At 47.7% G+C, this 27,522-nt stretch overlaps 1 protein-coding gene across 3 annotated transcripts; it reads right to left on the bottom strand.

Annotated features, from left to right (window-relative positions):
- Positions 1–121: 121 nt before the first annotated feature.
- Ccdc69 (coiled-coil domain containing 69) lies at positions 122–25,806 on the bottom strand. 3 transcript variants are annotated; one of them, XR_009584442.1, is made up of 7 exons: positions 25,399–25,805; positions 10,759–10,843; positions 5,589–5,662; positions 3,518–3,619; positions 2,996–3,115; positions 1,308–1,634; positions 122–946 (listed from the first exon to the last, which is right to left on the bottom strand). XR_009584442.1 is itself a non-coding variant. In XM_021634611.2 (7 exons), the coding sequence occupies exons 1-7, from the start codon at positions 25,444–25,446 to the stop codon at positions 865–867; spliced, it is 594 nt and encodes a 197-aa protein (XP_021490286.1). In that variant the 5' UTR covers positions 25,447–25,806; the 3' UTR covers positions 122–864. The 3 variants fall into 3 exon arrangements, 2 of the variants coding, with proteins under 2 accessions (XP_021490286.1, XP_021490285.1); XM_021634611.2 differs by having other exon boundaries at positions 1,552–1,634; positions 25,399–25,806; XM_021634610.2 differs by having other exon boundaries at positions 1,537–1,634.
- Between the last annotated feature and the right edge of the window lie 1,716 nt (positions 25,807–27,522).

The raw sequence follows: 27,522 nt of genomic DNA, 5'->3' as shown, positions 1-27,522 counted from the left end.
CCCTCCGGAACCCTGAGCTGAAATAAGCCCTCCCTTAAGTCGCTTTTGTCGGGGTATTTTCTATCACAGCATCAGCAGCAAACTGAGACAACAGAGCATGAAATAAATCCTCACTGACAAGAACATGAAAATATACTTTTATTTTTAATAAAAAGATTTAAATCTCACATTAAGGCCTTAGATAAATACCATTAAAAATATTAACAGTGCTTAGCTCTTAACAGTGCTTAGCTCTACGGCAGACTCAACCCTTTATCCGGCTGGCTGTGGTGGCACATGCCCACGTTCCCAGCGCTCAGGGGGCTGAGGCATAGCGATGTGGAGTTCAAGGTTAGGCTATGTGTTGAGACCCCACTCAGCTCCTTTTTCCTAGATTGTGTCTGTCTTTTACAGGTTTTCTCTGAGTGAGAGAGTTGGGGGTGTGGTAACAAAAACTTGATGGGTCAGTGAGTTGAGTTGTCAGCCACTGGGATGGGGGCTGTCCCCTCTTTGTCAGATGGTACAAGTGGCTCCAGCTGCTGTGGGAGAAGATTTGAATGCCCTCGTGGGGACAGAGGAAAGGGGAGAAAGATAGCTCTACTTCCTGGTTCCCTAAGGGAAGGCATTTCTCAGGGTGGTCCTGGTCGTCCAAACTTCCCCAGCAGCACTTCCGGCTACACACATCTCCTTCCCACCTTCTCCATCCTGGGAGAAGAATGGCATGGCTCATACCCTCTTCTCCACAGAATCTTTGGAGGGAGTGTTGAGTCTGAGAACCATGGTGGACTCAGGCCCTGCGCCTGTACACCGAAGACAGAGGCCTCTGCAGCATGGCAGAGGGCAGGATAAGATGGAGGAGGTCCTGGCCCCAGGGACTCAGATGGTTTAGTGGCTCCTCCGTCTGCTGCCGCAGTGGCCATTCTGTGACTCCTTCTCGAGGTCCTGAATTAGATCTTTCTGGAACTGCCTGTGGTACGAACAGAGCAGGGGCAGCCTCAGGGGAGCAGCTATTGCTTGAACCAACCTGTTCTCCCAGGAAGCCTTCCTGAGGTGGGGTCATCATCTCCCCTACCCCATGCTGCCTGCCTGTATGTGAGGGGTGATTCTCTCTGTTGATCAAGTGCCAAAACCTCACGGGTGAAGCTCTGGGTGGCTCCAGGCTGAGCCTCACTACCTAGCTGGGTCACCTCGGGTGACATGGAGTTTCAGCTTCCTCGTTGGCAAATGGGGATAACAGAAACCAGCTCTTAGGATCCGGAGGAGGATTCCACCAGAAAATATGTCACGTATTCAACTGTCCGTGACATGGTACATCAGCGCTCACTTACACAGCCTCGGGACTGATTCGTTCCAACGCATGCCTGCTCAGGTGCACTGTTTCCTGTTTCCTCTTTCTCATGTAGAAAAACTGGGCTTCCTGAGCCCCAGGAAAGAGGAGTCACATTCCCAAAACAAGTCCTGGGGCCACTTGTCAATCCAGTCCTCAGGCTCTTCCATGTCCCTCCCAGCTGGAGGTTTTGGCAGAAGGTCGGGGGTAGGGGAAGGGGGTATGGCTACCTTGACATGGCCAACCTGTTCCCAGCTTGGAACTGTAGGTCCTCAACCTCCTGCCGCAGGGTGGTGTTCTTCAGTGCTAATATCAGGTTTTTTTCTTTCTGTAACAAACCAAGAAGGAGCCTGGAGCGGAGCGGCTCGCTCACTCGGCAGGCACAATGGATGCCAGCCATCACCTCTCCCCCAGACACGGCTTCATTCTGGATCACCATTTCACTTCATGGAGCAAGAAGCTGACTGGAAACAAGGTCAGAGTTAAGACGGACTGTCGGCTTGACTTTTGCTATTGCAGAGTGTTACAAACAAAAGTCAGTGCTGGTAAGATGGTTTAGTCAGGGCTGGAGAGATGGCTCAGTGGTTAAGAGTAGTGGCTGCTCTTCAAGAGGATCTAGGTTCAGTTCCCAGAACCTACATCACAGCTCACAGCTTTCTGTAACTCTAGTTCTAGGGGCTCTGACACTCTCACATACACATACATGCAGCAAAAACATCAATTCATTCTCATGAAAATTAAAAAAAAATCATTAAAAAAACAGTCTGAAAAGACAATAAATAGGTGTAATTCTACCTATTTTTAAAAAGAAAGAGAGAGGTGGAGATATGGCTCAGTGGTTAAAACACTGGCTGCTCATGCAGAGGACCCAGATTTGATAGCTAGTACCAACATGGCTTTTCATAACTGTAACTCCAGTTCCCGGGGATCCAGTACCCTCTTTTGGCCCCTGTGTACATGTGGTACACAGACATCCATGTAGGCAAAACATGCATACACATAAAATAATAAAAATAAACCTAAAAAAAAAAGTTAAAGAAAATAAAAGGATGGCTGGAGGAAAGAAGGGTGTTTTCTGCCAAACTGGACTATCTGAGTTTAATCCCAGCCACCCACATGGTCAAAGGAGAGAACTCACTCCTACAAGTTGTCCTCCAACCTCCTCCCCGGCATGCCATGGTATGTACCCACCCACCCATCCATACACAAAATCCATCAATCAATAAACAAATAAGCAAACCTAACAGAAACCCAAACAGACCAATCCCACATTTTGACAGGACCTCAGGGTGATGACGTCCCAGGGTTCTGAGACCTCAGCTCTGGGTCTTCAAAGGGCCTCTGCTCTCCAGTTTCCTTAATGGAGGCTAGCCTATCTGCCTGGCCCTGGGCCTCACCTCCTTCCTTAGCCCCTGCCCGCAGTGTGACAGGCTGCTGGGGAAGAGGTGGAGGAAGTGGGAGTGGGGGTGAGGGCGGGGCTGGTGGGGGGGAAGCGCTATCCTAGTTAAAGCAACCCTGAGGGCCCAAGAAGAGGCAGGAGTCAGGTGACCAGGAGCTGCTGCCTGACTCAGACCAGATTCCTGCGGGAGCAGCAGAGCCAAGCTGGCAGGGGCCGGGTCGGGGATGGGGTTGGGGGATAAGCTGGCAAATGCCCAGAAAGGGGCAGCCTGCTGCCGTCCTAGCACTGACCAGCATCTCCAGGAGGAAGAGCTGCTTCTCCAGCTCGTGAATTCGCTCATTCTTCATCTCAATAACATGGTGTAAACTCTCCAGCTCTTGCTCCCAGAATGGGCCGGGGCTCCCATAATCCTAGGGAAGGAGAAAGAAGGGCCCCGTCAACCAGCATGGTGACCCACTGCTCTTCATCCTGCCAGAAACTCACTGCTTTGGTCTCACGTGATTTCTCCCCTTTCACAGCCCATGCTGTATTTCTCTGCTCTCCCCCCAGGGGCGCTCTGTGAGGCATGTGTCCGGTGGGTTCACAGCTGCAGTTTGGTAGGCTGACATGCCACCTTAAACCAGGTTTGCTAGTTGCTGCAAGTTCTCTCTGGACCCACAGAGCTGTGTGCTCCATCGCGTGTCTGCCCATCTCTTGCTTCCGGGCTCTTGCGAAGGGCAATGCGTCAAGTTTGAGGCTTGCCGACTATGGTTGCCTGCCTGTGACCTTCACACAGCATCAAGGATGAAGGCCTGCCAGTGTTCTGCACCTACCTGGATGTGGTTCTTATAGAGCTGGCTAAGGAGGGACCCGTCCGCCTTGTTCGCCTTGGCTTGGATGGTCTCCTCTGGTGAGGCCAGCGTTGCACAGGTGTTCTGGAGAAGGGAGCAGGAGGGAGACAGCAAAGAGACTGGTCTGTCAAGGTGATTCTTATCCTGTCAGTAGGGAAGGGCTGCGGTTGCTCACTGTGGTTCTGGCCCGCAACACACATTGCACAGCAGAGCAGGCCGAATCCACTGCTAGTCTGAAACATCCCAGGACCACCTTTCACCATAGAATGTTTAATGGCTAATGCTGACTGATACCTTGACAGGATCTAGCATCACCAAGACACAGACCTCTGGGTGTGCCTGTGAGATTGTTTCTAGATCAGGTTAACTGAGGACTTTGAATCCCAGTGGCACTGTGCCATAGGCTGGGGACCCGGACCGAATGAAAAGGAAAAAGGGAGCTGCACAGAAATGCTCATCACTCTCTGTCTCATAACTATGGCTGCAGTCAGCTGTCATACCTTCCCACCATGACGGAATAATGCAAACCATGAGCTGACATGACCTCCTCCTTCCCTCCATTCCTTCTTGTCGAGCATTTGATCACAGTAGTGAGAAAAGTTAACTAACACAGACCTCTAAACTCTTGGGTTGATGTCCTGGTTATCTAAGACCAACGTCAAGCTACATCCAAAGCCCAGGCATGCTGGGCTCTCTCTGCTTGCCATCCTCCACTTCTGTGGCTCAGCATCACACCGTACCCCAAACTCAGGGCCTGTTCTCTCTGTACCATTCCCCTGACAGAGATCTCCTCAACCACTCCCTTTGTGGTAGAGCCCAACCTCTTCTTATGTTCCCAGGCTCAGTCCCACCCTATGGCCCTTGCCTCTACCTGGCCCCTGGCATCCTGGACTTCCTTAGGCACCCTGTTTCCACCCCTTTCTCCATGCTTTTGAGCAAGTTGCTTGATGTTGCCTAGGGCTTCCTTCCTGCTCTCCCTCACTGATGCATCTCAAGCATCTTCCAGGCATAGACCTCATCCCTCTGGGAAGTCTCTCTGAACACCTGCCTCCATGACACCACAGTCCCTTGACCTCTCAGTGCCAGCCTCATCCTGCAGCTTATGCCATGTCTAAGACCCTCCTGACGGACCTTGTCTATTTTCATTTCTGTTGCTATGCAATAAAACATCCCAACACAAACCAGCTTCGGAACAGAGAGGATTCATTTCAACTTAAAATTCCAGGTTGCTGTCCATTGTGGAGGAGTCAAGGCAGGAACTTCAAACATCTAATCCCAGCATATTCACAGTAAGAAAAAAAAAAAAAAAAAACCAAAACAGAACAACACAAACAAAAACACAACAACAACAAAGCTGAGAAAGTAATGTATAAAGGCTCACTTGCTTGCTGGATTGGGTCAAATTGATATCTCCATCCTTCTATAGTTCAGGACCCTTGGAATTCACTGGGTGTTGGGTGTTCCCACATCAGGCTGGGTTTTTCTACATCAGTTAGCTTAACTCAGACAATACCCCACGGGACAACACAACACAGACAATTACTCATTGAGACTTTCTTCCCAGACTACTCTTAAGTTCTATCAAGATAACAATGAGTAATAAAGCTGACGGTTTGGAGAGACGGCACTTCCTTCTTGTCTATAGGACCTGAGTTCAGTTCCCAGCACTCACACGATGGCTCACAACTGTCTGTAGCTCTTTCTGGTATATCCAACTACCTCTTCCGGCCTCTGAGGGCATCAGACACACAAGTGGTCATAGACATACAGACAGACAAAAACATACACATAAAATAACATAATAAAAAAATTAATTAATCGCCTCTCTCTCAAAAAAAAAAATAACTACCATAGAAAAGGAAGCCAACCTTAATTACAAGCCAAGTCCCCTTAACCAACCATCTGGTCACCACATCAAAGGACCAGGAGACAGGAAAAGCAACCACCTCAGTCCCCATAATCTACAGGCATCATTTTTGGCCGCCTTGGGGTACCATGTAGCTTCTTTGCCATTTCTCCACCACCTACACCCAAATGGCCAGGCCCTTCTTACCTGCACTGGAGCCTTGGCCTCTTGGACACAGTCACTGAGTGTGTCTTTCTCCCAGGCATTCGATGTCTTCGGGACTATGAAGAAAGGAGATCTCTATAAACCCAAAGCCTCTGTCAAGTTTCTTGAGGTCTAGAAGGTCTAGAAGGGTCCACAGGTCCCAGGAGCTGAGCAATGGTCTTCTCCATGATTCTCTCTCCCAGGCTGGCTTGGGAGCTATGCTAGTTAGTTTATTGTCAACTGGATAAAATCCAGAGTCACTTAAGAGGAGGGAACCTCACCTGAGGAATTGCCGAGGTCAGATTGGCCTGTGGGTACATTTGTGGTACCTCTGCCTTGACTTCTAATTGATGTGGGAGGGCTCAACCCACCACAGCAGGGCAGATGGCCTGGGATATGTAGGAAACTAGCTAAGCATGAGTAAGCGAGAGCCAGAGAGCATGCTAACAATCAGCATCTTTCCATGGAGTCTGCTTTCAGTTCCTGCCCTGACCTCCCTCAATATGGAGCATGACCTGGAAGTATAAGCCACAAAAACTCTTTTCTCTCCAAATGTTTCCTCCTGAGAGTATTTCAACACAGCTCCAGGAAGGAAAGCAGGCCAAGAGTCAGGGACATTCATAGGTGTTAACAGATCCCTGGGAAAGAGAAACATCTTATTCTGGGAGAGAGTGAGCCCTACCAGAGCAGGAGGGTGCTCCCATGTCCCTGAGGCTCGGATGCAAGGACCCTGCAGCAGGCGTGATGGCAGGCCAGGGAAAAGGTGTGCAATGGAGGTTGGGCTGTGAAGTCATAAAAAGGACAGAGCACATGAGGCAGGCATCCCCAAAGTCCTGCCTCCTCTTCTTCAAAACGGAGAGACTGAGATGGTGACAGCAAGTGGCCCAAAGCCCGTCACCTCAGCTGTGAAGCAGGGGCAAGGAGCTCCACCAAGTTATCTCCAAGGGCAGGACGCAGGGGAAAGAGACGTGCTAGGTCTTCCCAGATGGGCAGTGCAGAATGCTGGAGTCGGCCCATCCCACGGTGGGTCTCCTTAGACTTACCACTCCACCTTCCCAGAGACCCTCTTGGGAAAATTCCCAGTCTTATCAGATGGCTTGCTCAGAAATGGTCAATTAATAACCAGGCAGAAAAATAGACCAGGGGTGATGGGAAAAGGGAGTTAACGGCAGGCAAAAGGCCAGGGTCACAGAGAGCAGCGTCACAGAAGAGAGAGCTCATAGCCAGATATGGTGGTTCACACCTGTAATTTCAGTAGTTACAAGGCTCAGACATGGGGATCACCAGAAGGTCAAAGCCAGCCTAGGTTATAGAGTGAGACCTTGTCTCAAGAAAATCAAACAGAATCAGCAGAGTAGGGTACACCTTTTATACCAGCACTTGGGAGGTTGAGGCTGAAGATTTTCAGTGAGTTTGAGGCCAGCCTGGTCTACATGGCAAGTTTCAGGTCCGAGAGAGCTACCCAGCAAGACCTTGTCTCAAACAATGACAACAACAATCAACAACAAAAGTAGCAAATGAATCTTTGTTTGTTTGAATTAAGGTCTCACTATGATGATCTTAGTTTGATCCCCAAGACCATGTGGTAGGAGGAGAGAGCTGATTCCCACAGTTTGATTTCCCACATTCCCTCTGACCTCCGCATATATGCTATGGTATACACTCACCCATACACACACGCATCATACACAAATAAATAGACAGAAAGAAAGAAGGAAGGAAGGAAGGAAATAAAGACAGGAAAAAATTCTGACTATTGGGAAGATCTGACCGGCATTCCCCCTGGGCTCCATAGTTGGTCACTTTGCAGCTATATATTTATTACACTAAATATTATTAAACCAATGACCACAGGCTTTTCCACGTAGGTAGAGAAGTTGGACTTCTGACAAAGTGGCAACAATCCAGGTGCTGAGCCAGGTGTGAAGCTGTTTTCCAGGGGTTCTAATTCTTACCCCAAACATTCTGCACCAAGGTCATGTTGTTTCAAGGATTTGAAACTTGTTCAGACCTCTGTCCTAGTTACTATGTTTCTGGGAATGGAAGAATTGAATGCCAATGGAGAAGTAAATCTTCATGAAAAAGATCACTTTTAAGAATCAAATCTAGCTGGGCAGAGCAGTACATTCCTTTAATCCCAGCATTTGGGAGGCAGAGGCTGGTGGATCTCTGTGAGTGTGAAACCAGCCTGGTCTACAGAGTGAGTTCCAGGGTAGCAAGGGCGATTACATAGAGAAACCCTGCCCCCAAAAAAGATGAAAAAAGAATTATTTCTAGGAAGTAAGCAAACCCACGTATATTATGGTCTAAATTTGCTTCTTCTTCTTCGTCTTCTTCTTCTTCGTCTTCTTCTTCTTCTTCTTCTTCTTCTTCTTCTTCTTCTTCTTCTTCTTCTTCTTCTTCTTCTTCTTCTTCTTCTTCTTCTTTTTAATGAGACAGGGTCTTACCTTGGAGCCCAGACTGGCCTTAAATTCCCTGTCATTCTTCTGCTTTAGCTTCCTTGAGTGTTGGATTACTGTCAGCCTTCATTTTTGTAGTTGTACTTGATAACCCGCTTGATACAGTGTCAAATGAAAAAAACAAAAACAAAACAAAACAAAAAACAAGGGCTAGAGAGAGGCTCAGGGTCAGGAGCACTTGCTGTTCTTATAGAGGACCAGAGTTCAGTACCCAGTACCCACATAGCACAGCTCATAATCTCTTAGAACTGGAGCTTCAGGGAATCTGATGTTCTCTTCTGGCCTCTGAGGGTACACATGAGTACACACACACACACACACACACACACACACACAATTTTAAAGAACAGGATATAAAATTTGCACCTGAATTCTATATGCTCATGACAGTTTATTTAAAAAGTAATTTGGAGCCAGGTATGGTAGCTCATGCCTTTAATTCCAGCACTCAGAAGGCAGTGGCAGGTAGAACTCTGTTAGTTCTGCTAGCCTGGTCTTCATAGTGAGTTCCAAGACAGACAAAGATACATAGTGAGATTCTGTTTTGAAAAACAAAACAAAACAGAATAAGAAGTAATTCTAGAGAAGGGTCAGGAATCTGTATGTTTTTTTTTCCCCCAAGGTCAGTTTCAATGCTGTTAAACACACAATAGCTTTCCCAAAGTAGCTATTCAAATGCCAACAGTACATAAAAAGATGTCACTCAGTGAGTAGCTAGGAAAATGCAGATCAAAAGTATAATAAACCAGGCATGGTGTCACACCCCTGTGTGCTCAGTACTAAGGAGGCTGAGGCCAGGCCAGCTGTCTAAATAACATCCCGCCTCTAATTTAATTACATTTAATTCCAACACTTTAATTCCAACATTCAGGAGGCTGAGGCAGGAGGATCACTACAAACTGGAAGCCAGGCTGGGCTACTAGTAAGTTCCAGGCCAGTCAGGGTTATGCAGTTATGTCTCAAACAATAGCAAGCCAACAAACAACAACAAATCAAACACGCGTGCCCAATGAGATGCTATCTCATGCTCACCACGGTGATGACAGCAATGGACAAACAATACTCGGTGACTGGGCTGTGGAGCCACTTGGACTCTCGCGCCTCACTAGGAGGAGCACGAAGTAAAACAGCTTGAGAAAAGAGTTTGAGAGTTTCTCAAAAGGCTGAGTATAGAAATGAGATAGGTACTTGGGCTAGTGGTATCATTCACAGGGGCTGGAGGTAAAGACAGCTCGAACATCCATGCAGCGGAGTATTGCTCATCCATAGGAAAGAAATGGAGTCACGACATATGTTGTAACACAGCAGCATCTCGCTGGGTGAAGCAAGCCAGGCTGTCTGATGCCATTTGTATGAGTCTGATACCATGAAATCGGGGAACAGATTGGCAGTTGCTAGAGGCTGATGGGAGGATAAGGAGTGACTCTGGCTGGGTGTTTCTTTTTGGGGGTGAGGAGAATGACCTGGAACTGAGTGGTAGTAATGATTTGCATGTATTGCAAACGCACTAAATGTCACCAGTGTCGCACATACCAATGTTGTATATGTGTTTTAGCTATCTGAAAAAAAATGTGCATGCGTGAACTTGGTCATTTCAATCCTAAGTTTTACAGTAACTATGAATGTAACAAAAGACCTATTTAATTAAAAAAAAAGTGCTAATTTGTGTGTGTGCGTGTGTGTCTGTTTCTCTGTGTGGGGTATATGTGCATGACTGTAGTACCTGTGGAAGCCAGAAGAGCGCATTTGATCCTACAGAACTGGAGTTACAGGTGGTTGTGAGCTTCTAGACGGGGGAGCTGGGAACCAGACTCAGGTCTCAGTACATATGGTCAGCTGCTGAGTCATCTCTGCAGCCTTTGCTTCATGTTTTGAGACAGGTTTTGCTACATCTCTAAATTGGCTTTTTAACTCACTATGCCACCCTGACGGGCCTTAAACTTACAGTGGTCCTCTTACCTTTAGCCTTGTGAATAATGGAATTTCTTGAGCCATGATTGGCTATCCTTTTCTTTTCTATTTCTGTGTGAATATGGTGTGTGTATGTGTGTGTGTGTCAGAGGATAACCTCAGATGTTGATCTGGTTTGCTAATGCATACACTAGGTTAGTTGGACAGTGAGATTCTGGGGATTCTCCTGCGTTTATCCCTCATCTCACCAATACGAGAGCAGAGATTATAGACACACACCGTGGGCCATCTTCTTGTGGGTTCTGGGGATCTGAACTTGGGTCCTCACACGTGTGCCACATGCATTTTACCCAGCCAACCATCTCCCCAGCCCCAGCCCAGACACAACATTTAGGCATCATCATTGTAGGGATGGAAGGTGGTTCATAAAATAAAGTGACTTCATTTGTCCAGGCTTCCTAGTCCCTGGCCCCTCCCTTTTTGAGACATGATGTGGAATAATCCTGAGCAGACTTCTGCTTTCTGTGTAGCATAGGCTTGCCTTGAATTCCTGACCCTCCTGTTGCCGCCATCTCCCAACTACTGGGATCACAGGTGTATGCTGCTACGCCCATCTAAGGTGGGTAATTTTCTGTAGATGCTTTTAAAATGAAGGAAAAATGGGTGTGGTGGGGAGGATGCTCAAATAAAGGAAAGCCAAGCATGATGACAGACTGTTAAAGGCACACCCCAAGGGAAATCCCAGCACCCTCTGATTCCAAGGGCCCCTCCTCAGGAGCCTCCTGGGGCCTCTCAATTCTCACCTTGCCCAGCTTCCTCACGCCTTTCTTCCAGGATCCTTCCCTCCTTGTCTAGCATCTCCAAGAGTTCTGTCTGTGTCTCTTCCACCTAGAATGAAGAGCAGGGTCAGGAGTGAGATCAGGCTAAAGCATGCTGTCTCTCAGCTGCTCACTACATACAGCCTGGAGTTACTTGGAGCTGGGTGATCAGCACCCCACCTCATCTACAACTTATGGGAAAGGTGTCAAGGCAGGACAGAAGCCCTGTGAGACCACAGCAGGCCCCGGAGTTCCTGTTAAAAGTTTCCAGAGGACTGTGAGAGTAGAAAGAGTCTTGGGGGTCTTTCATTGCTGATGTTTCACCGAGCAGGACAGGCCTCTGCGCCTCTACACGGAGCACCCCTCCTTCGTGTTGTTTCAAGTTCTAAAGGCCACAGGTCATTTCTGCCTTCTGCTGTCAGGTCCCTGATCTGTCCTCTGGGGTTCCATGAGTCAGGGGACCCCCGCGTGCCCCAGGCAGGCCCCTTTTCTCCAGACTGACCCCTCACAGCCAGTCTCACCATCCCGACGCCTGAGATGTGGGGCAGTCCCACTGCCCTCTGAGGGCAAGACTCAGATGACAGAGTTCCTCCACAGTTTTCCCAGGCCAGTCCATGTGCTGGGGCAGCTCCTTTCCCCTCAGGTGCTGGTGTCCCCTCGTAGAAATAAGTGTTATAGTTAAGGGTTCTGCGGGTCATGTGTGGCACCAGCAACGTCGGGACAGCTGTGTTATCAAAACATACTACTGCCCCACAGATGCACACATCTGACTCACCCTCTTAGAAAAGACAGGCTTCTAAGCAAACAGCATTCTAATGTATTCGGGGGCTACGGGAGGACGAGACTCCGTTTCTTCCTGGCCGCTATCTGAGGCAGCACTATCTTGTCTGACTAAACCAAAGGAGCCTGACAGAAATTATTTTCAAAGAATCTTCATGGGGCCGAGAGATGGCTCAGTGGCTGAGAGTCCTCCTTACTCTTCCAGTGGACCTGAGTTCTGTTCCCAGCACCCAAACCTGGTGTGGGACCAGAATGGCCCAGGATTAATGGGGGAAGGGTCGAGAAGAGTATCAGCCCCGGATACTTCATGTGAGGAGGGGAGCCCTTGGCTCTCTCCCCTCTCCCAACCTGTCCCACTATCAACCCCTGTAAGTAAGAATTTGCAACCCTGACAGTTATCAGGCTTCACTCCTTGTTTGACCTTAAAACGTTTTTTCCCCCTCTTGGACCCCTAGACCCTGAGTATGCAGATGATGTGTCTTTCAATACCCTTACATGCCCACACAAACCTTGTTCCAGAGACCTTACCCACCTTCCCAGGGACATAATCCCCCCTCCAATAAACTGAACCAGTTCTCTGGAGCTGTTCCCAGGTATGCGTATCCTATGCCCACACACTCACTGCTGACCCAAAGCCCTGCATTGTACCTGCATGCCCTGGCTAGGCTTTCCCCTTCTCCACCCCCGTCCAGTCCATTGCTCAAAGAAATGGACTGGCTGCCCTGAGGTGGAGAAACTGACACAAAGCAGCAACGGGGTTGCCCTCAACCACCTGCATCTCTGCTCCAGGAGCTCTGATAACCATTTCTGGCCTCGACAGACATCAGTGCATGCGTGCATGTGCATGTCCTCACGCACATAAAAGTCAATCTTAAATTATTATTATTATTATTATTATTATTATTATTATTATTTTGGTGCGTATGGGATTTGTAGAGGCCAGAGGTGTCAGCCCTCACCTCCCACCTGGTTTGTGGCAGGGTCTCATCTCTGGTGCATCCTCTAGGCTAGCTGGCCTGCAAGACTCCAGGATTTCCCCGGTCTCTGTCTCCTGTCTCACCACAGAGATGTGCTGGTATTCCAGATGTGTGCCACTAAGTCTGCCTTTGCATGAGTTCTGGGAGCCTGAACGCAGGTCCTCAGGAATACACAGCAAATGCTTTATCCATTGAGTCTCCTCCCCAGACTGATACTTTAAATTTTAAAGTAACATTTATTAGGCTATGAAGATGGCTCACTGGGTAAAGGCACCTGCCACCAAAACTGACATCTTGAGCTTGATTCCTGGGATCCTCATGGTGGAAGGAGAGGGACAATTTTTGCAGGCCGTGTTCTGATTTCCACATGTGCACTGTAGCATGCATGTAACCCTTCCCCCACAGAAATAAAAGGTACTTAAAATAACTTTCATTTCTCTCTCTTTCTCTGTGTATGTGGTGTCTGTGGGTGTGCATCAGCCATGGTGCACGTAGGAAGATCAGGGAGCAGCTTGCGGAATCAGTTCTCTTCTTCCATCACTCGGGCTCTGGGCACTGAACTCAAGTATTCAGCCTTGGCAGCAGAATCTTCACATACTGTCTTCACATACCAGCTCCTGCAGTTCTTTTAAAAAGCTACCCTGGGGGCCCAGAGAGATAGCTGAGTGGTTAAGAGCACTGGCTACTCTTCCAGGGAGCCTGGGTTCAATTTCTAGCATCCACCTGATTCCAGGGGATCTTTACCTTCTTCTGGCCTCTGTGGGCACCCATAAGCATAAGAGTACACCCCTCTTCCCCAGATGAAAACAAAATAAGTAAAATAAACATTTAAAAAATTAAGCCTCCAGTTTAAAGCCAGACATGGTGATGTTTGCCTGTAATCCCATTACTGGGCCAATAGAGACAGGAGGTCCAGAAGTTCAAGGTCAACTTTGGTTACATGTGATCCTGAAGCCAGCCTAGGATACATGAGACCCTCTCAAAGCAACAAGAGCAAATAAGCAGACGCCATCCATTATAATGAAGCAATCAGTTTCAAACCATGAAGGTTTGTTTGCAGAGATTCAAAATGTCAGAACTTAGCCAGGTGAGATGGTACATGTCTATAATCCCAGCACTCAGGGAGGAGAGGCAGATGCACCTCTATGAGTTTGAGGCCAGCCTGGTCTACAAAGTGAGTCCAGGACAGCCAAGGCTACTCAGAGAAACCCTGTATCTAAAAGAAAGAAAAAAAAAATTCAGAACTTTAAAGACTGAATCTGAGTTTATTTCCTATTTACAGTTAGAAAGACAGCCAGTTGGATAATAGTGAGAAAACACTCATACACCTGCCTAAGCTTTTCCTTACTGTTTCAACAGCAAGGAGGAAACTGAGGCAGAAAGAAGGGCTCACAGCTGAGCTGGGAAGGAGGAACAGGAAGTCCTGGGCTGTGGCTGCTTGAGCTGGCTTTAATCTGAATTTCCTGTACCACGTTCCTCATGCTCCATGACCTTAATCCCTGACTAACACAGCCTTCTCATTGCAAAAAACTTCCTGCATGTTTTATTTCTAGATAATATTTCAAGCCTCCATATGTGCCATAAAGACCTCTGACCTCATACTTGCTATCTATTCTGGACCTTCAAAGCCCTCTAAACATCTCCCAGCATGCCAAACAAGAGTTTTACCAATGATCTACATCCAAAAACGTTTTAATAAAATCACTTTACCCTTTATTTAGCAAGTATGGGTATGCCTGTGTCTCACATGTGTGGAGGTCAGAGGTCAATTTGGGGGAGCCATTTCTCTCCCACCACCATGTGGGTCCTAGGGACTGAACTCAGATCATCAGCCTCGACAGATAAGTAATCCTTAGCTGTTGAGTCACCTGCCCAGCCTGTTCAGCTTATTTTTATCTGTCACATGTGTGTCTATGTGTGTGTGCATGGCACAAACATGTGGGTGCTTCTGAGAGCCAGAAGAAGGTATTTTATCCACAGGAGCTGGAGTTACTAAGCCTTGAGTTATGGAGGCTGGGACTTGAACTTGGATCCTTTAAGCAACTAACAGCAAGTGCTCTTAGTTGGAAATGATCACTGTAGCCCCTCTGATTTTTTTTTTTAAGATATAGTCTCATTTCCCATTAGATGCTGAAAAAGCCTTTGACAAAATCTTACACTCCTTTATGAAAAAAGTTTTGGAGAGATCAGGGATACAAGGGACATACTTAAAAATAATAAAGGCAATATACAATAAACTGATGGGCAACATCAAACTAAATGGAGAGAAACTTAAAGCAATTCCACTAATGTTAGGAATAAAACAAGGGTGTCCACTCTCTCCTTATCTATCTAATATAGTACTTGAAGTTCTAGCTAGAACAATAAGACGACTAAAAGAGATCAAGGGGATACAAATTGGAAAGGAAGAAGTTAAAGCATCACTATTTGCAGATCATATAATAGTATACATAAGTGACCTCAAAATTATACTAGGGAACGCCTACAGCTGATAAACACCTTCAGCAAAGTAGCTGGGTACAAGCTTGAAAACAAAAACCAAAACCAGTAGCCCTCCTATATACAAATGAAAAACAGGCTGAGAAAGAAATCAGGGAAGCAATACCTTTCACAATAGCCACAAATAATATAAAATAATCTTGGTGTAACTCTAACCAACCAAGGGAAAGACCTGTATGACAAGAACTTCAAGTCTGTGAAGAAAGATATCGGAGAAGATATCAGATGATGGAAAAACTTCTCATGCTCATGGATCGGTAGAATTAACATAGTAAAAATGGCCATCTTACCAAAAGCAATCTACAGATTAAAAGCAATCCCCATTAAAATTCCAATACAAATCCTTACAGACCTTGAAAGAACAATACTCAGTTTAACATGGAAAAACAAAACAAAACAAAACAAAAAAACAGGATAGCTAAAACAATTCTGTATAATAAAAGAACTTCTGGAGGTATAACCTTTAACAAATGGTGCTGGTCTAACTGGAAGTCTGCATGTAGAAGAATGCAAATAGATCCATATTTATCACCCTGTACAAAAATCAAGTCCAAGTGAATCAAAGATCTTAACATAAACCAGAAACATTGAACATGATAGAAGTGAACATGGGAAATAGCCTTGAATGCAGTGGCACAGGAGACCACTTTCTGAACAGAACACCAACAGCTTAGGTTCTAAGATCGACAATTAATAAATGCGACCGCATGAAACAGAAAAGTTTCCATAAGGCAAAGGACACCATCAATAGAACAAAACAGCAGCCTACAGAATGGGAAAAGATCTTTAGCAGCTCCAAATCTGACAGAGGGCTAATTTCCAAAATAAATAAAGATCTAAAGAAACCAGACACCAACAAACCAAACAATCCAATTAAAAAATGGGGTACAGATCTAAACAGAGGAATCTCAAATGTCTGAGAAAACAAATGTTCGACATCCTTAGCCATCAGGGAAATGCAAATCAAAACAACTCTGAGATTCCATCTTACACCTGTCAGAATGGCTAAGAACAAAACCACAAGTGACAGCTCATGCTGGTAAGGATGTTGTAGCAAGGCGAACACTCCTCCATTGCTGTTGGGAGTGCAAACTTGTACAGCCACTTTGGAAACCAATATGGTGGTTCTTCATCAAGCTGGGAATCAATCTACTTCGAGACCCAGCTATACCACTCCTGGGCATATACCCAAAGGATGCTCCATTCTACCACAAGGACACTTGCTCAACTGTGTTTGTAGCAGCTTTATTGTAATAGCCAGAAGCTGGAAACAACCTAGATGTCCCTCAACCAACGAATGGATAAAGGATGTGGTACATTTATACAATGGAGTATTATTCAGTTGTTAATAACATCATGAAATTTGCAGGCAAGTAGATGAAACTAGAAATAAATCATCCTGAGTGAGGTAACCCCGACCCAGAAAGGCAAGCATGGTATGCATTCACTTCTATGTGGATATTAGCTATAAAGTAAAGGATAATAACCTTGTTACCATCCATAAACCCAAAGATGCTAAGTAACAAGGAGGGCTCAAGGAGGGAAATGTATGAATCTCCCTGGGAAGAAGAAACAGAATAGATATCATGAATGGACAGGGTGGGGTGGGGACAGGAACAAGAAGGACCAGGTCGGGGAAGGATGGAAAGAGAGAGTACCAGGAGAGACAACTGGAGCGGGGCAGGGGACATATTTTGGACTGAGCTAGAAATCTAGCGCAATGGAAACTCCCAGGGATCTACGAGGGTAATCCTAGGCTGAGACTCCTAAAGAGCCTGAAGACTTCCAGGGGAGGGAGGGATTGGGACACCAACCCAGCCACAAAACCTTCAACCTACAACTTACCCTGCCTACTAATGTGCTGGGGTAAAGGTGGTGCAGAAATTGTGGGAGGGGCCAAACAATGATCGGTCAAGCTTGAGACCCATGCCAAGAGAGGGGCCCCACCCCTGACATTGCCTGGAGAGCCAGGACCCAGAGACTGGTAGCCCAGAGACCTAGGATAGAGCCAAACATGAAAGTCAGTAAAATGATTCCTGATGATATTCTGCTGTACTCATAGATTGGTGCTTAGCTCAACTGTCGTCAGAGAGGCTTCACCCAGCAACTGATGGAAACAGATGCAGAGACCCACAGCCAGACCTTAGGAGGAGCTCAGGGAATCCTGTGGAAGAGGAGGAGGGACTGCAGGAGCCAGAGGGGTCAAGGACACCACGAGACAACTCACAGAGCCAACTAACCTGGGCTCATAGGGGCTCATAGAAACTGAACCACCAACCAGGGAGCCCGCATGGGACTGACCCTCTGCACAGATGTTACAGTTTCATAACTTGGTCTTCTCATGGGACTCCTAAGAGTGGGGGCAGGAGCTGCCTCTGACTCTTTTTAACTCCTTTTTGAGACCCTTTTCCTCCTATATTTGCTTCATCCAACCTTAATATGATGGGAGGTGCCCAGTCTGACTGCACCTTGATATGCTATGTTTGGCTTATATCCATGAGAGGCCTGCCCTTTTCTGAAGAGAAGGGATGGATGTGAGGTGGAGGGAGGGGAGAAGGGAGGGAGGGACTGGGAGGAGAAGGGGGAGGGCAACTGCAATCTGGATGTAACGTAACAGAGAAGAATAAATAAGTAAATAAAAGATATGGTCTTATGTAGCTCAGGCTGGCCTTAAACTAATGATCCTTCTGCCTCCAACTCCCAAATCCTCAGATTATGGATGAATACCACTATGCTCAGCTGTAGCTGTATTTAACATCTGATCTTTCGTCTCAGCCAGAAGAGATTAAATGATGTGGCCATACCCACATGGCAAAGGGGCTTCAAACTGAACATTCACTATTTGTCTTAGACTAAGAAACCTTGAGCGTCTTTAACCAACCACTAAAGATTAGTGGGAAGTCAATAGGCCAGAAGTGATGTGTCTGGAAGTGATTCTGGCCTTTCTCTCACACCTCATCCTCTGGAATTAGGTTAACAACCCATTCCAACCATGCTGTGGGCATAAAAGACCACTGATTCCATCAGTAACATGACTGGCTCTTTTCATCACTACTCTTGGGGAGGATGGCTGCCTGCTCTGCGTAACATACCCCAAATCAAATGCCCCGAGATCAGGGACTCCTTTCCTTTTTTTTTTAAATACACATATTTATTTTTATTTGCATGTGCACATCTGTGTGTGTGCCACAGTGCATGTATGAAGAACAGAGGACAACTTTGGAGTGTTTGTTTTTTTTCTACCATGAGTCCTTGTGGTCATCAATCTTAGAGGCAACTGTCTTTACCTCCTAAACCAACTCACCAGCTCCACAGGCTCATTTTTTAAAAAATTCTAATTAAAATGTTTATTTATTTACATATTTGTCTATTTAACATGCATGAGTATTTTGCATGCCTGGTGCATGGTGGGTAGGCATCAGATCCCCTTTGCCTGGAGATATAGAAGTAGTTGTGGGCTGCCCTGACTATTGTGGGACTTGAACCTGTGTCCTCTGAAAGAGGAGTCAGTGCTCTTAACCAATGAGCTATCTCTCTGGCCCCAAAGGTTTTCTTTTTTGGTAAATGGATTATAAGATGTTTATAAAAATAGCCAAAGTAGGGCAGGTGAGATCACTCAGTAGATAGAGGACTTTGCTGCCAAACCTAACAAGCTGAATTCAATCCCCAGGATCCGTACAGTGGAAGGAGAAAACTGATTGCCCCAAGTTGTCCTTTGTCCTCCACTTGTGTGCCGTTGTGTGTATGTGTGCAGAAACACACATACAGAAAGAGAAAAAGAGAGAGGGGAAGAGAGAGGGGGAAGGAGGGATGGAGGGAGAAGAAGAGAATAACAGTATCGTGAAGCTCTGAAAATGACAAACAAGGAAACTGAGGCCTCAAGGGAGGCATTTCAAATTAGGTTGCACCTTGAGAGAGTGGTGCTGCATACCTATAATCCCAGCACTCTGAAGGCTAAAGCAGGAGGATTGGAGGTTCGAGGCCAACCTGAGTTACATGGAGAGTTCAAAATGAAAATAGGACTAACCCAGAGCTAGAGAGAGGCTTGCAGGTTAAGAGTACTTGCTGCTCTTTCAGAGGACCAGATTTCTGTTCTGAGCACCCACATCCAGTAGCTCACAGTTGCCCTTAACTTCAGCACTAGGGGATCTGATGCTCTCATCTGGTCTCCACGGAAACCTACATTTATGTGGCATTCAGTTATACTGACATATACAAATCTTAAAAATAAAACTCAGCCAAACACAGTACTGCACGCCTTTAATTCCCGCACGTGGGGAGGCAGAGGCAGGAGGATCTCTGTGAGTTCAAGGTCACCCACATGAGCTCCCAGACTTCTGAATGGTAGAAAGCACCTTCAATATCCAACACAACCCAAGAGCTCAGGCTGCAGGAGGTTCTTGCTTTGTGTCTGAGAAACACACAGCTCACAGTGCAGAGGGTGGGGCGCACTAAGAAGATAAGTGCAGGCCCTGAGAAGGGAAAGCTGCTAAGTTCTTGTGAGGCGTCAGTCTGAACCAAAGTCACTCAGCTTTGCAGCATAGGAACCTACTCTTCCTTAGGCAGCCTTTGTGTACATTTTTTTTTTTTTTTTTTTTTTAAAGACAGGGCCTCATGCAGACCAGGCTAGCTACCAACTTGCTATATAGTGAAGATGACATTGAACTCTTGATCTTCTTGTCCCCACCTCCCCAGTACTGTGACCATTGCCTTGTGCCACCATGCCTGGTCCACCATGAGCTTCAATGCTTATAACTTTTGAAGGTGTCCCCTCCACCAACAGCTTGTTTCCAGGCAGAGAGTACAGATGCTGGACTCAAAACAGCTCTCCTGTGCAATCAGTTTGAACTTTATCAACATTTTAGGCTATCATTTTAGAACCTACAAGCTAACAGGAAGCTTAGGCTCAAGCATAACACTGATGGAAGCGAATGTGGGTGCATTTATAGGAGGAGACAGGGGCATGCCTGGCTCTTAGGGAAAGATTCTAGCCTCCTGTAAATTGAACAAATTTAAAAGACAGAATTAAGAACACGTAAGGGCTCAGAAGACATGCCACCAAAAGTTGCCTCTCAAAGACAATGATTCCTAGGATTTTTTTTTTTTCTGAGTCAGGTTGTTAAATAGTATAGCTCAGGCTGCCCTCAAACTCACTAGATGGCTGAAAATTCACTTTTAACTCTGTTTTCGAGACAGGGTTTCTCTGTGTAGCCCTGGCTGTCCTAGAACTCATTCTGTTGTCCAAGCTAGATTCGAATTCAGAGATCCACTTGCCTCTGCTTCCCAAGTGCTGGGATTAAAGGCATAGGACACCACTGCTCAGCAACTTTGAACTCTTGACTCTCATGCTTTCACCTCCTGAGTGCTGGGACCACAGGCAGGTGCTCCCAAATCCAGTTTTATGAAGTGCTGGGGAATGGAACCCAGGAACCTGGGCACACTAGGTAAGCACCCTCCCAGACGGGCTGCGTCCTCAACCCCTAACTCCCAGGAATTTTTCTAGTGCATTTTAGGTTGAGAAGTCTAGCTGTGTAACACAGAGGTGAGGCTGGACCCCATGAGTCTTTAAGAGAGCTCTGTGTATGGAAGCTTGCATTGGATCCATCCAGAATGATTTATGGAGCATCGTTTTCTGGGTAAAAACATTAGCTCAGAGGTCATGTGGATGCCTGTGTGATGTGTCAATGATGGCTGTGGCAGAAGGTGTGGGGACGGCTGCTGCATGACCAGGCAGGCAGCTCCTCTCACGGTCCCTGACTAACATGCCTTTGGCAACCCCCGGGGGCGGGGAGGCCAAATGTGCCCTGTATTTCTTTCTTCTGCCTGGGACAGTCCCCTGCATACATGGTTATCCAGTGAAGGTCTCATCCCTACCCACTGTCAAATCCCAACCGACATACCATTGCTTATGTGACTCTTTACAATCTAGGGCCAAAGTTACTGTGCTCCAGGTTAGGAGGAAAACAGGAAATTCATAACTAGCAAAGGTGGAAGGCTGCAAAGAGCCAATGCGCATGCACACAGACACAAACACACACTGGCTAAACAAGAAAGACAATGGTCAGGACCTTAGGCAGCCATTTAAAAAGAATCTTTCCACAAACTAGTTCATGTGAGAAAATGCCCCTGAAAAGACCAGAAGACAGCCGTATGCAATATAGCAATGTAGCCCTGGTTCAGTTCCCAGTACCCACGTTGGGCAGCTTCTGTAACTACAGCCGCAGAGGATCCGATAGACGTGTGTGCAGGGTGCTGGCACACATGTGGCATGCATTCCCTTTCCCCCCTCCTTCTCTGTGCTTTCTCTCTCTCTCACACACACACACACACCCCACACCCCGAAAATCTAAAACAAACAAGAAAACACTGCTAGATTAAAAAAAATAATCACTATCATTTATATGATATATATGAAAAAGTAATTTTATTTTTTTTGTTTTGTTTGATTCTTGTTTTGTTTCCTCTCCCCCCCTCCCCCCCCACAGGATTTTTGTTTGTAGCCCTGGCTGTCCTGGCACTTGCTTTGTAGACCAGGCTGGCCTTGAACTGACAGATCCATCTCTGCCTCCCGAGTCCTGGGATGAAAGGTGTGGGAAACCACCATCCAGCTTAAGATATTTTCTTTTAAATATCTTATTAATCCTTTGAGATTTCCATCCAGTGTATTACGTAGAGGCTGTTTCTTAGTAGCGAGCTTAGAAGCAATCTCCTATTTCTTTCTAGCTTTCTAAATTTTGAAATTTAAAAAGTTTCAAAAGTGCAGTGACAAGAATAACTAGATTTTCATGATGGACCTGTAAATGCGTGCTATCTGGAGCTTGTCACCTCTGCTATTCTTACTCAGATGGCACCTGGCCTCTGCTTGAACCCCTCTAGTAATGAGGAACTCACTACCTACCCCCCTCTTTTTAACCACTTCCGAACAAGAAATGGAAATTTGGCTCCCTGTAGCTTCTCTCGGTGGCCATGATCTTTAGTCCTAGTTCAGCAGAGAACAGATTTTTTTTTTTCTCCCTGATAACAGAGGTTCCAAGGCCAGATCTGGGCTGCACATCCCTGGCACCTGTCCACCTGAGCAAGCATTATATCTGTGGTCCTCACAAACTCTTTTGCTTCTTTTGGTGAGCCACGGGCAGCGACGCCTTTAAATCACAACTCTAATTCTATGTCTTGCTGGGTGGTGGTAGCATACGCCTTTATTCCCAGCACTCAGCAGGCAGATCTCCATGAGTTCAAGGCCAGCCTAGGCCACAGAGCAAGTTCCAGGACAGCCAAGGCACACAAAGAAACACTGTCCCCCAAAAAACCCAAAACAAACGAAAAACATTATTATGTGTGTTTGAGACGGCTCAGTGGGTAAAGTTACCTTTTGATAAAACTGACCACTTGAGTCTGATCTCAAAGAAGGAGAGAACCAACTCCTGAAAGTTGTCCCCTCCACACATGAAGTGGCATGTGTGTGTACACAGACACATAGACATACACACACACACAATACATGAGAAGAAGTATGTGCATAGGACATGAAATAAGGGAGTGTGGGGGAATAAAAAAATTTTGTTGTTACTGTTGCTTGTTTTATTGAGGCAGGGTTTCACTGTGTAGCCCTTGCTGGCCTGAAACTTTCTATGTAGACTAAGCTGGCCTTGAACACACCATAGCTGAGGAAGACCCTGAGCTTCTGAACCTCCTACCTTACCTTCCAAATTCTGGGATTAGAGGCATCTACCACCATGCCCAGTTTATGTGGTGCTGGGGATGGAAGCCGGGGCTCCACCCACCGGGTTAGAGTCCTAACTCCTATTCCCAGCAGCCTCTCCTGAGATAGCAGTGACTTAGCCCCAGGCTGGGCCTCTTGGTAAAGTCTAGAGTACCTGGTCAGCCAAGCCACAGAGCCCAGAGCTCATCAGCATCTCAGATCTTTGAGGGAGGTCTTAAAGACTGAGATCCTGGCCCAAACCTGGGAGCTTTCATAAAGGCTTGCCACCTTCACTGCCATGGGCCACCTCACTCTGCACAAACCCCACATCCTGGGCTTTCTGGAACTCAACTTCCCTTAAGCCCTTGGCTTTGATTGGGGGAACTCCTGCCAAACTTTCCCATCCAGGAAGCCTTCCCCCCAGTCCAGGGAAGCTCTCCTGAGGCACACCAGGCTAAGCCTTGGCCTGGCTCCCAGCTGGCCCCAATTGCACTCCTCAGCACCCGCTCCATGCTCTGCACAAGGCAACGAGGGGTGGGGGCACGTGGGAGAAGGCTAGATGGCATGTGGAGAAAGCAAGTCATATATATGTATATGTTGGAGACAGGATCTATGTAGTCCTGGCTGTCCTCGAACTCCCTATGTAGGCCAGGCTGGTCTCAAACTCACAAAGATCCACCTGCCTCTGCCTCCTGAGTTCTAGGATTAAAGTTTCATGCCATCACACCCAGCAAGTCTTCCATATTTTTTTTTTTAATTAAGGAAAACATTTTAAAAAATTTTATGTGTATGGCTGTTTTGCTTGCATGTGTCTGTGTGCCATATGCATTCTGGCCCACAGAGGCCAGAAGGAGGTGTCGCATCCCATGGCACTGAAATTTCAGACGGTTATGAACGTCATGTTGATACTGGGAATCGAACTTGGGTCCTCTGGGAGAACAGCCAGTACTCTCAACCACTGAGCCATCCCTCTAGACCCCTAGCCTTCCATGAGCAGTCACCCTACCATCTGACTCTCATCGCTCCTCTCTCTGAGCCTCAGGGTCCACACCTATAATGTGGGGACGCTTGGTTCCATAGCTCAACCTGGTTCCCAGGGCCTTCCTGAGGCAGAGCAGGAAGTGAAAATGCTCAGGGCGTGTCATTATTTGTGGTCTGACCCTTGTGGCCCCTGAGCTTCTATTCTGGAGCCCCATCCCCCAGGGGTATCGGCAGCCTGCCTGGATGAACTGGGTGCTCAGGGCTTGACACTTGCACTGGAAATTGAACAAAAGCACCAACCAGGAGGGACGGGAACAGGTGGGAAACTTAGCCAAAAAGCAGCCCACTGTCCTGCTAACAGGCACCATGAGCTACCAAACCTGGCAAACCCAGGTTCAGGGCAGATACGCCAGGCTGTTTGAGGCGAGAAAGGTGATGGCTCTGTAGCCGTCAGGAAGCCAGGAGAAGCCAGGTATAAGCCCGTGCTTGTAATTTCATCATTGGCGAGGCCAGGGAAAATGGAAAGTTTGGGGCCAACATACTGAGACCTTGTCTCAAAAGCTAAACAAAAACACCCAGCCTGATGTGATGGGATATGCCAGCAATCCCAGCATTGGGAGGAGGAGGCAGGTGGATTGGTAGTTGGAGGCCAGCCTTGTCTCTACATTTAATTTGAGGACAGCCTGGGCTTACTTACACAAGACCCTGTCTCAAAAAAGGGGGTGGGGGGAGAAAAATAAAACAAAGAGTGAGAAGAAGTCATTGGAACTGTACGGGAGGGTTCAGAGAGAAGAGAGAGACTGACAAAGCTAGAGAGACAAATAAACAGAGATGATAGAAAGACTAAAGAGCTGAAGTTTATTGCAAACACCTAGTCGTTTTCATAACGGGGACTGATCAAATTCAAGGGCTGTCCAGGACAAAAGACTAGGACTCTAGGGTCCCTGTTCCCTTCTCTGGGCCTCCTGCTGTCGTCTGTGGACACCAGGCTCCGACCTCTTGAGGCTGCTCAGACCTCAAGGGGTAGAAACCTGAGTCAGTCTCTTGGGCCCTAACCCAGCTTCAGGCCCCGGGGCGGGGGGGGGGGAGGGACAGGAAGGGCGGAGAGAGCCGCAGGGGACTACAGACCGCCTCTCTCTTTGGCCCCTCCCAGCCACCCTAAGGGCAGCCCACGCACGGAGCCCTGCAGGAGGCCCCAGCTCTCTCCCCGGGCTCCGCAGGGTGCAGTGATCCGAGCAGAAACGCACTCGTTGTGGGGCAGACCACGTCTAGCAACCCTTCGGGGTGCACCTGGGAGTCTAGGTTTCCAACAGGTCTCAGGTGATGCTGGCGCCTCAGGGCGGTGGGCCACTCAGAGACCGCGGGCCACAGACCTTAGCTCAAGGCTCAGAGGGGTCAAAAGTCCCGTCCTCGACCACACAGTGACGGCCCCACTCTTGAGGCCACCTGCCGCGGACACACCAGTTCCCTCCCCGCCGGGACAGCGGAATCAGCTGCAGTTTGTTTGGGACCGAGTGTGTGTCAACTCAGCTGCCGCGTTGGCTCGGCACAGGAGGTGACAGAGCACTCCCCGCCTCCCCCACCCCCCACCCAGTCTCCGTGCCAGTCCCAACTGTTGTCCATCCGGTGTCCTCTGCCGTCCCTCCGAGCGCCCCCCGAGGCAGACCTCCGTGTCCCGGCGCCCGGTACCTTCTCCTCGCGCTTGCAGCGGCTGGGTCGGCTGTGCCTGCAGCCCATCCTGCTCCGTGCGTCCCGCCGGCCGCGACTCTCTCTCTCTCTCAACCGCCCAGAGCTGCAGCCGCACCGGCTGTGCGCCTTAAATGCCGGAAGAGCAGGGCCTGCGCGGGGCCCCGGGCCGAGCCGGGGCCGGGCCAGGGCAGGTGCCAGCGGCGCTCCACGCCAGAAGCACCTGAGGCCGTGGCAGCTTGGGGGATCCCGAGGAGCAACAGATGTTTCTCAGGAGCCTCTGATGAGAAAGAGCTGAGAAGGAAAAGAACCAAAAACAATTAAACCAGGCGTGGTCGCACACGCCTGCAACCCCAGTTTTGGGGAGGTGGAGGCAGGAGGATCACAAGTTCGAGGACAGTCTGGGGGCATAACAGGGGTTCATGACGCCCCTGTCGCTGAGCCAGTTTGTTTGCGCAAAGCAAACCGATTGCGCAAAGCAAAACTAAGATGTCTTAGTGGCTAAGGGTGCAGACTGCTCTCCCAGAAAACTGTGGTTCAACTCCGTGCACCCACATCACGTCGGGTGGCTCACTGCTGCTTGTAACTCCAGCTCCAGGGCATCTCTCTCTTAACCTCTGAAGGCACTGGTGGTGAGCCCTGTAACCCCAGCACTCGGGAGGCTGAAGTAGAGTATTTCTATGTGTTACAGGTCTAGGCTACAGAGTAAGACCTTATCAAATAAATAACAACCAACTTGAAGGTAAAAAGGCAGTCACCTCTGAACCTGACCCTGAGCCGTCTCCCACCCTATACATAAATACATCGAATTTTCTTTTAAGCTGAAAAAACAACAACAACAAAAAACCAGTCAAGGCGGCTCCCATTTATAGTTCCAGCTCTTGGGAGGCTAAGCCAAAAGGATAGCCACAAGTTGGAGGTCAGTGTAGGCTACAGGGTGAGACCTTGTCTCAAAAGAAAATTAGTTGAAATAAAAAAAAAAAAAAAAAAAAAGGCCTGACAAGATGGCTCAGCGAGTAAAGGTGCTTGCTACAAGCCGGTGAGCTGCGTTCAATTCCTAGGAACCATATGGTGCAAAGAGAGAGCCAACTCCTAAAATTTTCCCTCTGATCTCCATGTGGGCCATGCACGTGCCTATGCGCACAGGTATACACACACACACACGCACACACGCACACACACACATGAACCACACACTCTGAGTAAATAAATGGAACAAAAAACATACTTCAAAGTGTGACAACGCTAGTAGCAAGGCCAAGAACCCAGGTAGAATGCTCTCCCAAACCTGGCTTTTTTTTTTAACACCCCTGCAAGTAAATGGCACCCACTTTCATTGTAAGGCTTCCACAAGGCTGGGTCAGTAGCTTTCCCCAGCTCACAAGATCTGTGACATGCTCTTCTCTCCTCGGGACAGACACAGCAAGCTTGCCAGCAGACACGTTGGATGCAGCAGGAACAGGGACAATAGGGTCAGAATCTAGGACAAGGAACTCCTTCCTATCTGTCTTCTCTGCGCTACTTGCTGAGAGAGGGATGTGAGAAGAAGATAATAGCTTTGAAAATCAGTGCTCCAGAGGACTGGGCTCTGGCCAGAAAATCAGTGTCAAGGCCACAAACTCTTTGGAAGGTGTGTTGATGGAAGAGGCCAAGCTCAATGAATAGCACAAGACCTCTCAAGGCAGTGCTCCTCCGAAGAGTGAAACAATAGTGAGCTGAGCATGGTGGCTTATACCTGTAGTCCAAATACTAGGGAAGCTGAAAGGGGCGGGGGGCAGAGGGCAGGGAGATCACTGTGAGTTCCAGACCAGCCTGGGCTACCTAATGAAACCTTGTGTCTTAGTCACTGTTCTATTGCTGTGAAGAGACACCGTGATGAAGGCAACTCTTATAAAAGAGAGGGTGTAACTGTAAAGCCTTCTTACAGTTTCAGAGGCTTGGTCTGTTATCATCATGGCAGGGAGTACGCAAAGACACTGGGGCAGTAGCTGGGAGTGCTACATCCTGATCCACAGGCATCAGGCAGAAAGAGACAGAGAGAGAAGGGGAAACAGAGTCAGAGAGACAGAGACAGAGAGACAGAGACACAAAGAGAGAGAGAGAGACAGAGAGACACAGAGAGGAGAC

This window comes from Meriones unguiculatus, chromosome 11 (genome assembly GCF_030254825.1).
Source record: "Meriones unguiculatus strain TT.TT164.6M chromosome 11, Bangor_MerUng_6.1, whole genome shotgun sequence".
Taxonomy (NCBI): Eukaryota; Metazoa; Chordata; class Mammalia; order Rodentia; family Muridae; genus Meriones; species Meriones unguiculatus.
Note: the sequence above shows the minus strand (reverse complement) of the source record. Positions and strands in the feature narration are given on the sequence as shown.